General features: G+C 37.5%; 1 protein-coding gene across 3 annotated transcripts in view; it reads left to right on the forward strand.

Moving 5' to 3' along the window:
• The window catches only part of COL5A1 (collagen type V alpha 1 chain), a 275,391-nt gene extending 262,332 nt beyond the window's left edge, over positions 1–13,059 (forward strand). For all 3 annotated transcript variants that reach the window (XM_082264614.1, XM_082264613.1, XM_082264615.1), the window contains 2 exons: positions 3,811–4,044; positions 12,688–13,059. In XM_082264614.1, coding sequence (XP_082120740.1) covers positions 3,811–4,044; positions 12,688–12,834 — 381 coding nt within the window. In that variant the 3' untranslated portion in view covers positions 12,835–13,059. The remainder of the gene's footprint in view (positions 1–3,810; positions 4,045–12,687) is intronic.
• Positions 13,060–16,963: the final 3,904 nt, after the last annotated feature.

Below are 16,963 nucleotides of genomic sequence, written 5' to 3' on the forward strand. Positions count from 1 at the left end.
AGAGCCCATTTTAATCAAAGGGCTTCTTTAACCAAATGTGCTACTAGATGTGATCAAACCTTACGGCACATCAACAAAATATTGTACAGAAATATTGTACAGAAATAGTTTTCTCTGGTTCGCTTTACAGGATAGCAGAGATACAACAGTAACTTGGGCTCTATCACCATAAAACAATAATAATCTGTGTATTATTACATACATATTAATAGCCATTCTTTAGACATTATGCCAAATGTCCACCTTAAAACACTTGTTTCCTCATGGATTGTGTGGATCCCTGCACCATACATACCCAAAGTATGTGGGGCTATTCCTGCATTGGCTTCCTTCAAGGAAAGTTCTGCCTGTGTCACAAGGCATGGACAACAGACATGGTACCTATGAGCTCTTCATGACAATGCACACCAGTAATGTAATCCAAACCATTTGCCTAAATATCCTTATTGGCACAGCATATTAAGTCAATGTTTCAGTGATACAAGATTGGGTACCCCGGTTCTAGCACTGCCCAAACTTGGGGGGAAGTCATACGCTGAGATGTTATTTGCCTCATATTGATAGTGGTGAATGCTTTTGGCTTGGTTCTGATGTGTTTTCACAGATATGGCGTAAGTGGTTGGGATTCAGAAAGGATTATTGTAAGCCCAGAACCTTCTTTAGGAAACTGTCACCACATTCCAAATTTGTCCAGATATCCTTATAGGGTCTTTTCAATAGTTTATGAACTGAATATCCCAGCATTACATGGCCAGTCAGGTTCTGCAATTTGTATTCCTAACAAGTCACTATACTGCTTAAAAGGACCTCCTGCTTTTAAAGTATCTGATGGAAGTTATGTAAGTTAGAAACTTGTCAAAAATGGCTTTTTCAGATCTACTTTTTCCCATGGCAGCTAGTTTGGCTTGCTGTGATTTTTCTGTTGGGGTCTTCCTCCCTCAGCCAGTGCTGTGTATAGGTCAAAGCAGAAATGATGAGGCTAATTGATGGGTTAAAAATGTCAGCAGGGAAGAGACTTTATTATAAGAAATTATGAGGGTTTATAACTTGCATCAAAATGGCAGGCAAAAGAATACAATTCTGATATTTTCTCTTTAAGACTAGTTGTTCTAGTGTTTATAATCACCCCTCCTTGCCCTGAGCAAGCTGCACATAGCATACACAGTATTTTGTTCTGGCATGTGTTTTACACATTGTAAAACAGCATTATGTGTCCAGTGGGTGAACTGTATTTGTTTACAGTGAGCTAGAGAAGGAATCAGAACATGCTGTGTAAAAGCAGACGTTCGGCCTGGTTTAGCGGTCATGAAGAAATGATGAATGAAGCCCCAGCCCCCCTCCTGTGCTTCCCATATCATAGGTACTCTGCTCAGCTTAGGGTGGCTGCTTTGAAGTACAACATTTTCCAGCTCCCTCCCGCCCGCCCCCCTTGCTGGAATCTGTGGCTCTCTGTGTCTTAACTTCACAGTGTCTTTCAAGCCAGCTTTTTTTTTTTTCATGTCAATCTCTATGCTATTGAGCGATTTCCTTATAAGCCTACTTCATCCTGAATTCCCCAGCGCTTCCTTAGGAGACTGAAGCTAAATTAACTGCAGGTACTGTGGAACATGTTTAATTTAAAGAGACAGCCGGCAACCCCTGTGCAAACTCTGGTGCCACATGCATGGAATTCTGGGATGGACTTTTATTTTCTCTATTGCTGCTATCAGTAGACACAGCCTCATTATTCTAAAGCATTTAGAATTGAAAGCATGTAAAGTGTATGCAATATCTCTGTGTAAGGGATCACTGGACAAGTCTCACATGTATAAAAGAGAAAGCCTTCAATGTATGCACTTTCCCAAACATTTAACAGCCAAACAGAGGGAAAAGAGTAATGGGTCATCATAGAGCAGTGATTAGAAGGAACAGGGATTGCCAGCATTAGGCATGTCTGCAAGGTGTATAAACCCACACTTTAGACCAAGACAAGGCATCCTCTGTTCACGTGACACAGGCATACATGTTTACACTGGATCTTCCATCCACCCCTCTCTCTGAACCCTAAAGAGAGCTTTGCCCAGCAGAGGCTTCCATCCTGATCTAGATAGTGCCATTGCCCTATTCTTGAAAACTGTGCAACTCCAGAGCAGCACAATGACTGTGTCCACTGTTGAAATGATCACAGATTCAGGCAACTGAAAAGGAGTCTTGGTTGTGGCAGATAGTTACATAGTTAATCTGGTTGAAAAATTCAAACAATTTAAAAAAAAACACACACAATTAGAAAACCTCCATATACACAATCCTTTAATCAAAGTTGATCCAGAGGATCCATCATGATGTGCCTTCTTACCATATTTTGATAAATGGTGTTTTCCCTCCATGTGCCTTATTCAGCCGAGGGTGAGAATTAATATGAAAAAGGCAAATGGCAGGAAATGGTGACTGCACAGAAATCTCATTAATCTAAAATATGAACAATATGTTATGAGCTTAGTAACCAATCAGTTTCTCCCAGACATTTTCCCACATTGCACTGGGAGGATGAACCTAGGAATTTGATTGGTCTAGTAGGCACAGGCAGAAACAGAATTCCACTGCAGCAGTCGCATGACTCTGGAGTGCACACATTGCCGGCTGTATCTACCATTTGCATGCCTTTTCTCTCCTTGTCAGTCATATGTCCTCCTCAGGAGCCAGTGCTGTCCCAGGTTTGTACCTTCTCTTTTTTTGTTTGTCTACAAAATGCAGAAATATTATTTAATATGGTTGTGCTAGATGTTAGATGTACTTTACTGTGTCTTCCAACAATCAAAAGAAACTTGCCAGATTATTACAGGGGCTTATATTGCTGAACCCCTTTTTAAAATGCATGTCTGGCTTAATAATAATTACCGACCCTGAACATGTATACAGCAAGAGAAGACAGAGCTCCAGATCTGTTGCTGATAAAGCATTAATTGCTACAAGACTACTGCCAGGTCACTAATATTTTGAGGAGGAGGTGTGCTATAAGTTTACAAGGCAATATTATAGAATGGGGTTCTTCTCCAGTAACTGAGCAGGAAACTAGGGTTAGGAAATCACAGCGTACAGTGACAAGACAATAGTGAGGGATGAAATCAGAACAGAGCACTTTAGGTTTTAGAGCTTCTTTAAAAGTCAGACAACTTGCTTAGATGAAACACATGCATATGAAATATTTTACCTGCCATATGATTTGTAAATCTCCCCACCCTATACTAAATGGCTGCATAACACAAGCAGAAGTCAAAACATTTTAGACCATGAAAGTCTGCAGCCATATGTTATTGACATAATCTCTGCTATTCCGAGTTCTAATACATCACCACAATGATGACAGTTAGCATAGTACCTTGCTCTTCCTGCCCATCACTGTATATTCACTTATTCCTCATTTTACCCTATCCGGTTTTGCAGTGAGTGCTCTTACTTTTTACTTATTATTCTAGATTAGAGGGTGGGGTCATGGCAGTTTTAGTCCGAAGCTTTGCTGTCAATAGTTCAATTTAGACATCATATTTACATGAAAGTAATCAAGAAAGCTGGGGTGTGAGCCATGTATAGTATCACAGGGGCAGATGTTAATATTCCTGATACAAATCCATACAATAGATTTATGTTGCAATTTTATAATTGTATAAAAATATGTTCGTGTGTATCTTACACCATGGCACGAAGATGGCCACAAATACCTTTAGGGTGGGCTGTACATTATCATGAAGCATAGGGAAAATTGTGATAGCAAAGGCCACATCATTTGCCAAGAAAATAGTGTATATTTCTGTGTAATTTTTATTTTCTCAGCTGTCCTATGTGGATTCTGATGGAAACCCGATCGGCATTGTGCAGATGACATTCCTGAGGTTGCTCAGTGCCGCTGCCAGGCAGAACATTACCTATAACTGCTACCAGTCTGTGGCTTGGCACGATGCCACCATTGACAGCTATGACAAAGCCATCCGTTTCTTGGGATCAAATGATGAAGAGATGTCTTATGACAACAACCCTTACATTATAGCCATTATGGACGGCTGTGCAGTAAGTGACTAAGAAACTTTCATTGTTGAGATAAAAGGTGTATGTCATTTTGACATACAATTTAGAACATTGTCAAGCACTAAACATCATTGGTCTTAAATGCAGTTTATCTCAGATTAATAAAGCAGCATCAAGCTTCGTCAGTGCAATTGGTCTCTGTGTTCCACTGACATAGAGTTAATTCTGATGAGATGTCTCTATCTTCATTCAGTCTGGCTGGCGGTAATGCAGAAGACTATTGATCAATGCACCGATTTCAGCCTGCCGGGCTGCTATGAGAAACACAAGAGGGATTATTAGTTTTGACACAGGGAGAAAAAAAAATTATCAATAGCAAACAATTACGGGTTGGGGAATGTTTTCATAGAGCAGAAGCCTGGTGTACTGCTTTTATTCTATATGGATCTTTATCTATATTCGAAGAAGTGGAAAATGGTGAGTACCACTCAGGCTGGAATACCACAGTTCATTTATGGAAAATGTATTTTCATCATTTGATGTCTGACCCCCCTTCTGGGAAGGGGTGTGTGCTTATAAGAGGATGGAATTGTGTATTGTTACATCCTTCTTTTCCATATTTTTTTTTTGTGGTTAAAATTTAATGACTTAAATGCCATTTGTTTCATCTCACCAAACGAAAAAAAAAAAAAATCGAAAATTAGTAGAGTTAGGCCTGTATTTCAATGTCAGACACTGGGTCTTAAACTATTTTTAATGTGACAAAAGGTATGATTTCAGATAGGCTTGAGCAAAATTAGGGTTTTTTATTTCTTGGAAATATCAGTTAAGATCTGGAAATTTCCCCATTTTGGAAAAATACATTGGAGTCAACGAGAAAGGGGAAATTAAGATGGTGGTGGGATGGTACAGATTTATTGGGTTTTATGTGGCTCCTGAGTATAGGAGAAGCTCCTTTTAAATAGGCAGGGCCTGTTCTTGTTTAAAAAGAAACAAAAAAAGGCCTATCAATATTCTCATTATTTTACTTTTTTCACAGAATGAAAAAAAAAAAAAAACAGACAGCAGAAAAAATTAAAAATGTGAACAATAAAAGGAACATTGCACACAATTATCACATGCATTAAAAAAAACACAATTAAAAAAACTAAATGAAATACAACCCCCAGTTCCAAAAAAGTTGGGATGCGGTGTAAAATCTACATAAAAACAGAATGCAATGATGCAATGATTTGCAAACCTCATAAACTCATATTTTATTCACAATAGAAAAAGATCAAATGTTTACACTGAGAATATATACCATTTAAGGAAACAAAATAAGGTCATTTTGAAAATGATGGCAGCAACACGTCTCAAAGTTGGGACAGGGAAGCAAAAAGCTGGCAAAGTAAGTGGTGCTAACTTTTTGCACTTATTTAGTTTAATTGGCAACCGGTCTGTGTCTCAGAAGTAAAGATGGGCATAGGTTCCCCAATCTGTGAAAAGCTGCATCTACAAATGGTCAAGCAATTTCAGAACAATGTAAAATTGCAAGTACTTTGAATATATCATTATCTACAGTACATAATATCAAAAGATTCCAAAAATCTGAAGAAATCTAAGTGCATAAGGAACAAGGCCAAAACATGATATTGGCCCATGATCTTTGAGCCCTCAGATGGCACTGCATTAAAAACAGGTATGATTTTGCGATGGGCATTACTGCATGGTGAAAAATCGCTGTCTGTGAACACAGTTCATCATGCAAGTTAAATCTCATGCAAAGAAGAAGCCATATATCTATCTGAACATAATCCAGAAACGCTGCCATCTTCTCTAGGCCAAAGCTTATTTGAAATGTTCTGTTGCGAAGTGGAAAACTGCTCTGTAGTCAGACGAATCGGAATTTAACATTCTTTTTGGGTGCGACAAACTCCGGACTAAAGAGGAGAAGGACCTTCCAGCTTGTTAAAAGCACTCAGTTCAAAAGTCTGCATCTCTGATAGTATGCAATTGCATTAATGTGTATGGAATGGGCAGCTTGCACATCTGGAAAAGCAGCATCAATTCTGAAAGATATCTATCCAGGTTTTGGAGCAGCATACTCTATGCTGCCATCCAGACGTTTTTTTCAGGGAAGTCAATGGAGAACATTCAGAACAAGGTCATGTTACCAGTGGGGTACCTCAGGGATCTGTACTGGGACCAATTTTGTTTATTATCTTCATAAGTGATATTGCAAAAGGCCTCGATGGTAAGGTTTGTCTTTTTGCGGATGACACAAAGATATGTAACAGGGTTGATGTTCCTGGAGGGAAACGCCAAATGGAAAAGGATTTAGGAAAACTAGAAGAATGGTCAGAACTCTGGCAACTGAAATTTAATGTGGATAAGTGCAAGATAATGCACCTGGGGCGTAAAAACCCAAGGGCAGAATATAGAATATTTGACACAGTCCTGACCTCAGTATCTGAGGAAAGGGATTTAGGAGTAATTATTTCAGAAGACTTAAAGGTGGGAAGACAATGTAATAGAGCAGCACGAAATGCCAGCAGAATGCTTGGATGTATAGGGAGAGGTATAAGCAGTAGAAAGAGAGAAGTGCTTATGCCGCTGTACAGAACACTGGTGAGACCTCACTTGGAGTATTGTGCGCAGTACTGGAGGCCATATCTCCAGAAGGATATAGATACTCTAGAGAGAGTTCAGAGAAGAGCTACTAAACTAGTACATGGATTGCAGGAAAAAACTTACCAGGAAAGGTTAAAGGACCTTAACATGTATAGCTTGGAAGAAAGAAGAGACAGAGGGGATATGATAGAAACTTTTAAATACATAAAGGGAATCAACTCGGTAAAGGAGGAGAGCATATTTAAAAGAAGAAAAACTACCACAAGAGGACACAGTTTTAAATTAGAGGGGCAAAGGTTTAAAAGTAATATGAGGAAGTATTACTTTACTGAGAGAGTAGTGGATGCATGGAATAACCTTCCTGCAGAAGTGGTAGCTGCAAATACAGTGAAGGAGTTTAAGCATGCATGGGATAGGCATAAGGCTATCCTTCATATAAGATAAGGCCAGGGACTATTCATAGGATTCAGATATATTGGGCAGACTAGATGGGCCAAATGGTTCTTATCTGCCGACACATTCTATGTTTCTATGACTTTGCATATTTCTTCATAGTAGAAGAGTCCAGGTGCTTACAGAGACCTTTCACCAATTGAAAATATTTGGCACATCCTAAAAAAAAAAAAAAAAATATATATATATATATATATATATATATATATATAACAAAGAAGACCCAGGACTGTTGAGCATTTAGAATTCTATATTATTCAAGAATGGGGCAACATTCCTCTCCTAAAACTCAAGAAACTGGTCTCCTCAGTTCCCAGACATTTACAGTGTTATTAAAGGAAGAGGAGATGCTATAAACACTGGTAAACATGACCCAGTCCCAACTTTTTTGAGACATGTTGCTGCCATAAATTTCAAAATTACTCTATTTTAATCCTAAATTTAAAATTGAACAGTTTTAAACATTTGATACATTTTCTATTGTGAATAAAATATGGGTTGATGAGATTTGCAAATCATTGTATTACGCAATTATGCAGATTTTACACAGCTTCCCAATTTGTTTGGAATTGGGGCTGTATACTAAACTTGCTAAATATGCCCCTAAAATGCACCCTTTTAAATAAAGGAAAAGAGTATTTTTTACAGCAAATTAAGAGTTTGATTTTTTTTTTGGCATTAAATTTATGCTTAGGCTACATTTTGTTAATCTGAAGTGAAAGTTGGGTTGAGTGTAACTCAAGAAATACATTTTTGAGAAGTGAAACAATGTTTTAGGTATGAAGTTTTTGGTGCCAAAACTATATGGCACCAGAACAATACTTACAATTTTATCATGGCAAAAGATAATGAACTGGTGGAGGCACGCCTAGACAACAGAAGCACATACAGTACTTTGTAAAAGCGTGGCAGAAAAAAGGTTGCAGGGTTTAAAGAATGGGGGTATTTATTAACTCTGGTGCAGCTTTGCATAGTAACTAATCCGCTTTTAACATCAGCTTGCTGAGCTAAGCTTTGCAAATAAAACCTAGAAGCATATTGGTTACGGCGCACAGCTTCTTCAGATTCCATGTGCACCAGTTGTAGTAAATCCCCCCCCCCATATGTCCATATACCTTCATTAACATGGATTCTAACACTCATGATGGAACATTTGTGGGAACATTGATACCATTTTGAGGGCAAGCCTTTCTAAGATGTTCCTTGAAGTGTAGCAATTTTGTTCTTGTATACATGAGCCATGTTTTCAAAACACAAGCAATTGCAAACATATCTGGAATTTCTCAAAAAGGTTTTACATAAATGGCATTTTTGTCACAGAAATTTGCTACACCAACTAATAAAAATGCCTTGAAAAAGATAGCAGCTGTGAAAAAAATGCTGCAGAGCAAACCACCTGGTTCAGTTTGCTGACTTTCAATTATATTGCAGTGTGTATACTAAGACACAAGAAAGGGCGATCGATCAAAGTGCCTGACCTACATGTTTACATATATACATATAACAATTGGTATTTTTGCTAGCAAATGTCTTAGAACCCTTAGACATTATATATTTTTTAAAGCAGAGGCCCTAGAGAATACATTGGTGTGTTTTGCAATTTTTTGTTACAGTGCACAGTGGTTTTTAACCGCTTGCCGACCGCTGCAAGTACATTTACTGCTGTAGTCAGCCCCTCCTGGGCAAAGCGACGTTATACTACGTCGCTCGCCCAGGAGCCTGTAGGGGGTGAGAGCGCGCCGCCGGAGGTGTGCTCCCGCCCCCGCTCGTTCACGGCCCATCTCCCGCTGGAGAGGGAGAAAGGCAGGCGGCTAATGTAAACAAAGCCGTCTGTCATTCTCCCTGGTGTAATAGCAGAGACTATACAATCCTGCTATGTAGGATAGTATGTCTCTGTGGTTACATCAAAAGCCACGCCCCTAGGGACACACTTAACCCCTAGATCTCTAATAAAGTTAGCCCTTCCCTGCCAGTGTCATTTTTACAGTAACAGTGCATATGTATAGCACTGATTACTGTAGTAATGTCACAGGTACCCCCAAAAGTGTCAAAAATATTAGTCAGGGGTCCGATCTGTCTGCCACAATGTCGCAGTCCCGCAAAAAAAATCGCAGATCGCCGACATTACTAGTTTAAAAAAAAAAACAATAAAAATGACATAAATCTTTCCCGTAGTTAGTAAACGCAATAACTTTTGCGCAAACCAATCAAAATACGCTTATTGCAATTTTTTTTTTACCAAAAATATGTAGCAGAAAACAAATTGGCCTAAAATGTTAAAAAATTTTGATTTTTACATTTTTTTGGGGGAATTTCATATAAAAAAATTTGAAAAATATTGTTATTTTTAAAATTGATGCTCTTTTTGTGTTTATAGCGCAAAAAATAAAAATCGCACAGGTGATCAAATACCACCAAAAGAAAGCTCTGTTTGTGGGAAAAAAAGGATGTCAATTTCATTTGGGTACAGCATTGCATAAATTTTTAGATTTACAGAGGGGGTAAAATTCTAGAATGATCTGTTTGCACACTTGTGGGACTGATGCCTGCGTTCGCTTTTGCGCAGGGGGACAGGGGCATTTAAATGTTTTTTTTTAAATATTAATTTATTTCATTTCATATTTTTTCAACTGATGCTTTACATTTTTAACCACTTAAGCCCCGGAAGATTTTACCCCCTTTCTGACCAGGCCCTATTTTGCGATTCGGCACTGCGTGACTTTAACGGACAATTGCGCCGTCCTGCGACGCTGTACCTAAACTAATTTGACGTCCTTTTTTTTCCACAAACAAAGCTTTCCTTTGGTGGTATTTGATCACCTGTGCGATTTTTTGATCATGCGCTATAAACAAAAAAAGAGCGTAAATTTTAAAAATAACAATATTTTTCACATTTTTTTATATGAAATTCCCAAAAAAATTTAAAAATCAAAATTTTTTAACATTTTTGGCCAATTTGTTTTCTGCTACATATGTTTTGTATAAAACAATCGCAATAAGCGTATTTTCATTGGTTTGCGCAAAATCTATTGCGTTTACTAACTACGGGAAAGATTTTTTTTGTCATTTTTGTTGTTTTTTTTTCTAACGAGTAATGACGGCGATCTTTTTTTTTTTTTTTGTAGGACTGCGACATTGCGGCGGACAGATCGGACCCTTGACTGACATTTTTGACACTTTTGGGGGTTCCAGTGACATTACTACAGTAATCAGTGCTATACATATGCACTGTTACTGTAAAAATGACAGGGAATGGGTTAACTTTATTGGAGAGGGAGGGGTTAAGTGTGTCCCTAGGGGCGTGTTTCTAACTGTGCAGGGATGTGGCTGTGTGTGTAACAGCAAAGATCAACGGTCCTACATAGCAGGACCGTTTGATCTCTGCTGTTATACAAGGGAGAATGACAGGCGGCTGTGTTTACATTAGCCGCCTGCTTTTCTCCCTCTGTAACCGACGATCGCGAGTGACCGGCGGACATCGGGTCCGCCGGTCACTCGCACGGAGGTGTCCGTGAATGAGCGGGGGCGGAAGCGTGCCTCCGGCGGCGCGCGCTCGCCCCCTATTGGCTCACAGGCTAGTGACGTACCGGTACGTCACTTTGCCTGTACGTGGCTGACCGCCGCAGTATATGTACTTGCGGCGGTCGGCAAGTGGTTAACATTTTTTTTTTTTCCCAAACTTTTTTTTCTCCAAATTTTATTTTTATTTTATAAACCAGCAGGTTCCCATTATGTAGAACTTTACAGTCAACAAATACAATAATGGCAGAATATCAACCACACAATGAACCCACCTGGCAGTCAGACCGTATTTTTGATCACTTATATTGCTACCACAAGGAATGTACACATCAATTGTAACAGCAATAGGCACATGACAGGTTCTATTGATGAAAGGGTCTGGGGTTTAAAAATACCCCAAATCCCTCCTCTGCACTTAAAAGCATTTAAAACATTTTTGAATACTTTTATTTTATTTTTTTAAATGGCGCTGATGATATCCAGGTAAACCGGAAGGGATATCAGTTCATTGCTTCTGGGTTACCACTATGGAGACGGGCCAGCCGGTTGCTTGTGAAATATAAAGTTGTAAAAAATAAAATGAATGCAGCTACCACATATAAGGACTGGTAAACTGCAATATATCACACTTTTGTTCTTGGGTTTAGACACACTTTTTAGTTTAACCAAATCCCACAAAATCACGTACCTGTATGTCATTTTGAGGAAGTGGTTGTACCGGAGTGATTCCTGCTGCTAGAGGCATCACCCCGGGATCGTTTTTTTAGAGCAGACGTTCGGCTGTTATGTGATTACAACCAATGTGACTAAGCAGCTGCTTGGCCGTTATCACAAGCAAAGGGAGGGGACGTCCCCTCCAGCCGCTCCACCAGGATCTCCCACCCCACTGGAAGACCGGATTTGGCTTTGATCGGGTCTTTGATGTCAAAAACCAGAAGCGACATCACAACAGGCAGCCAACGGCGTAGATTTTAAAAAATCCAAAGTATTCAAGAATGCCGATCTTGGCATTTTGAATAATTTCAAGTGCAGTGGAGGGGTTTGGACCCCAGATCCCTCCATAAAGAGTACCGGTCACTGCCTATTACTGTCACAGGGAATGTTTACATTCCTTGTAACAGCAATAAAAGCGATCAGAATTTTTTTTTTCAAGAAAAAAAGTAAAAAAAATAAAATAAAAGAAACCACAAAAAAAAAAAAAAATTTAAGCGCCCCCGTTCCCTGACATGTCAAAGAAAACACATACATAAGTCACAAATGTAAAAGTGTTCAAATCACAAACAGTGGGGAATAACCTCTCCAGGTGTCAGTCCTTCAAATCACACCTCCACCCTTCAAACAGGTGCCGGCCCTGCAGTTCAGGCACCATAGCTGGCTGCCAGCTATGATTAAGCACCAGTGAAAGGTGTAAAACGTGTCAGCTGCTGCTGTACCCAAGTTCACTATATGGATTTTATTATATTCAATAAAGGTGTTTGCATTTGGAGTGCGGCCATCCAGAACTTCATAACTTCTTTTGGGTGTTCAAATCAAACATGTGAGGTATCGCTGCGATCGTTAGAGCGAGAGCAATAAATCTTGCAAAAAGACCTCTTCTGCAACTCTAAACTGGTAACGGTTAAAATTTTTTAAAGTGCCGCCTATGGAGATTTTTAAGTATCGTAGATTTTTGCCATTCTACAAGTGTGTGCAGTTTTAAAGGGTAACATATTAGGTATTTATTTACTCAGTGTAATCTTTCACAGTATACAAAAAAATCGGACTAACTTCATTTTTTTAAAATTCAGTGAAGTGTATTTTTTACAAAAAAATTTGCATTTGAAAGACCGCTGCGCAAATACCGTGTGATATAAAATATTTCAATGACCGCCACTGCTAAAAAAAATATATATATAATGTTTAGGGTAAAAGTAAAAAATAAAATAAAATTAAAAACAATACTGATTTTAACGTAAGCAACAAATGTCAGAAATAGGCCTGTTCTTTAATTGGTAAAACATTAATTATTTTTGGTGTGGTCCTAATCTAAAACTCTAGAAATGTTTTATTGCCGGCATCTCCTGATATTCTTGTTCTCATTTCCCTCTCTTTCTCCAGTCAAAGAAAGGCTACCAGAAAACCATCCTAGAACTCAACACCCCCAAGGTGGAGCAAGCTCCTATAGTGGATCTTATGTTTAATGACTTTGGAGACCCAACACAAAAATTTGGCTTTGAAGTGGGACCAGTGTGTTTCCTAGGCTAAAATGACTTTCCAAAAATGTAAAATTACATAAATACACATTTTTTAAGAAAAGAGGCCAATAGCATACCAGAATGCCAATTCTCCAAATGAACAACCTTGAAACCTCATCACCATTTTATCAAGTCTTCACTTGCACATTCTCAACTGCAAAGGTGAAGAGTTGAACCCCAAAATTTGCCAGAGGCAAAGAGTTATGCCTGGACCACAGATCAAGTAGGGAGAAAATTTTAAACAAAAATCACTCGTTGCCTACTGCCTTGGTATCACATGACCTAAACAGCATCACGTGACAGTCATCAGAAGCACATGACTCTTGACAGGAAAATATGTCCTCTCCCCATGCACAAACCTCTTGAATGGTCTCTAAGACGCATGTAAAAAGAAGAAGAATATCACTACAAGTGACAGGGATGCTTAAAAAAAGATAATCCCACCAGTTACCAGTTTGAATGGACTGAATTTTTTTTTTTTTCTTACACCACTCTAAAATTTATAAAGTTGGTCTTTCACATGGAAGAAAAAGTCACTGTGCCTGCCTTGTCCCTTTTTATTAAAGGTGCTTATATTTTTGTATGTAATTATTTGTATTGTATATTAATATTATTATTTTGTTTGTTTTTACGGTTAAAATAAATTACATTTTCATTACCCTAGCTTTAAATCATGCATGTGGCCTGGTTTTGTAAACCAGGTTTATAACAGGCAAAAACTGGCAAACTCATGGCAACCTGTACATTTTTTATGAATACAGATTTTAATCTACCTGCATGTGGTATGGTCCTATGTTTTTTTCCCAAGTTTTTAATAATTGCAATCCAGGAATCTTAAGAAATTAGTTTGTCAGCAATTTACCTTCTATGCCAAATTATTTTTTGTCTTGTTAAATATCAGAATGGTGACTTTTAATGTGCAATGTTGTCATTCTAAGGAAAAAGAAATCCCCAAAACACACAACTTACAAATAAATAACACAAACCACTATGTCATTGTGCTATTTTGTCTGTTTTCTTTTTGGCAAGAAAAGCTGTAAAAAATGTTTGATCGAGTAGAGATTTGTATTTTAATTTTTTTTTTAAACTAAGCAACTGTATGCCTTTTGTTAAAAATTGGTACATACAGTTGGCTCATATACTGGCAACACTCTTGCTGATCAAAGAGCCTAAATAATACTTCTTGGTTGGGCTCCTTTCCACATGCATTAGTGCAATGAAATTTACTTGTGACAAGGTCCAAAACAGCCTATTAAGTTGCTATCTATTGTACAGTGTTATAACCTCTTTATATTTTTTGTACCTCCTACCTTGTCACAAAGTGGGAGGTTGCTTGTAGTGGGTTGAATCTTGTCAGACATAGGTGCTATGTTCATTTTCCTGTGGTGCTAATTTTTTTTTTTCCTCCATACATTTGTCCATCAGTGGCAGTGCTCCACTGTGGACAAACCACCACCATTTACTGTCAGACATATCCCACACAAACTGCTAGCTATGAGAGATATAATGCATGCTTATTTTGTATCCATGAACTGTGTAGATATGCCAAAAAAAAAAAAAAAAAAAAAACTAAAGGAAACAAATGAACTGTAATGTGGTAGCTTTCCCATTTCAAGTGTTTAAAACGTATCACTCCATCTATGTATTTGTAATTATTCCAAAATTGTTATCAGATGCTGATTATGGTGCTAACTTATGTTGTTTGTTTAAAAAGTGTTGAAGAAGAAATGTTTTATTTTTGATTTTTCCTCTCATGCTTTCTTGTGCCTGGAGTTGAAACCAAGGTTGGCGAATGTGCATACCAAACAGGTTCCCAGTATGATGAGAGTTTACATAACCAGCACTGTACTGGAACTTTGGAACTTCAGTGCGACTCACTGAACAAATAAAAATAAAAGGGACACAAATTGTTTGAATTTGACTCTTTTCTGAATACATAACTGACAATGTATGCAAATTAGGTCAGGATATTGAATAAGGCGCTAGAGATCAAGTAGCACATGAGTAGGCAGTTACCAGATATAAACATTTTGTAACTACAATTGTTTGTTTGTTTGTTTGTTTTTTTAACTATAGCTTTACTTGGAAAAACCTACTTTACAGAGTTTGCCTTCTTTTATAGATTTGTCATTGCCCTTGACATTTCATAAGAAGTTACTTATTGCTACATACATATTTTACTGGTTTGGTGGCTGTATTATCAAATTGAAAGATTGACCAATACTTGTTCTTGCAATCAGTATTTTACTCAAAAAACACTACTGGATATATTCTAGAGTACTGGGGTAATATCCCAATAATTTCCTGTTTTTATTTTTCCTAAAAGCCACCATAGCATTTTGCCTTATCCATATTTTTAAAGTTACATTTAAAAAACTCATATATGCACATTTAGCAGTATTTTCTCACAATCAGGTAAAAAAAATTGGCACTGGTTCAACTGAAATGATCAGTATTAGCGTGAATAAAAATGATTATAGGGATGTTCAAGCATATAAGTTTGCTCATCGTTTAACTGCCACACTCCTCAGCAACACATCCTCATATTCTCTTTGCTCCATCCTTGCTGTATTTGGCTGCTGGGAGTGAAAAGAAATACCTCGTACTTGCTGTAGCAGCATTGGTGCTTGGTGATTATCTTACCCAGGCACCTACTCACATGGGGGAGCCCTCATCCCTATACAGCTTAAAGAGGGCATACTCTGCATTCCCTTGGTGTCTAAAAAGAGCGTCAGGATAGTAAAACAATGGTAAATGTGCAGCACGAGAATAAACATTAGGCAAACCTTCTGCGTTGTTCTGGATAGGCAAAGCAGCACAGACACACTTTATGGGGTAGGTTTACACGCCAAGGATTATGTTAGTCTGTTTTTTATGTTTGGTAAATTTTCTTTCAGGATTAATAAATTTTTTTTTTGGCATTATAAAATATTTTTTTTTACAGTGATAAATGTAATCCCCAGAAACTGTTATATCCAAAACTAACACAAGAGTATAACCAAATCGGGGACCAGTATTGATTGAAAACAAAATTCTACAAAGTTCCAGAAGAGTAAGTTAGATCAAGGGTTAATAAAAAGATTGAGTGTAGAAACAGATTAAGGGTTTAGGACCAGGTTAGGAATTAGGTCAAGAGTTTACAAAGTATTAATCCTTTTTGATTTCTGTGGGGTACATTTTATTGCCCAAAACATTGCACCCTAAATCAATATGCCAAATTTACATTGCCAAAAATTGATTAATTAACTTAATAATTAAAAATGGTAGCGGTACTGATAAAAATAAAACTACATATTTGCAGGGAAGCAACCCCCCCCCCCCCAAAAAAAAAAAAAAAAACCTGGAAGGGACATGCAGAGTGTGATATCACTATGATGTAATTACATTGGTGTCAAAGTTCTGACTATTTCTTTTGACCATACATAAATAAGTAAACCTTTGATTTGTGAAACTATATCTGCTGCAGATGTGTGTCAAATTATTTTTTGCTGACTGACCATTTAGAAGTATTGTGGTATGTTAGAGTGATCACACATGTCTACTATGTATTATTTGAAAAAAAAAATATGTTGGTTGGCAAAACATCTAACACAACAGTTATGCAAATTAACAAAATGTCACCTGCTAAGGGGGGTGCATGAGTTTTAGAATATCCCAACAAGAATAGTGTGTATATTGATTTCAGGTTTTCTGTCTGTTGGCTCATATGGGTTCATGACAAATTAGGTTCTTTACAAAAAAAGCAAACAGTTATTTTCTTAACCACTCCTAAATCTCTGCTGTATAAATATTGCACACTATAGGAAACAATGGGGAAATAAAATGTTATTGCTTCTACAAATTGTTTATTTGGCTGTATGATTTCATAAGATTATGAAAACATGACTAAAATAAAAGATTTAAAGATTTAATAATTTTGCAATGCCCCAAACCCAACTAACCTTTGAGCCTTCTCCATTGCTGTTTCACTTAATTGATATCTTGAAATAGAATATTCAAGTTATATTAAATGGGATGAAGCAATTTTTTTCCTTGCTAGAATAGTTTGCTCATGCATAACTAACCAGCTGAAAATGAATAAAAAATTTCACAAATCAGTTGTATTAAATTTAGTATTCATTATTGTATTCAAACGTCTT

Source organism: Pelophylax lessonae (genome assembly GCF_965119305.1).
Source record: "Pelophylax lessonae genome assembly, chromosome: 7".
Taxonomy (NCBI): domain Eukaryota; kingdom Metazoa; phylum Chordata; class Amphibia; order Anura; family Ranidae; genus Pelophylax; species Pelophylax lessonae.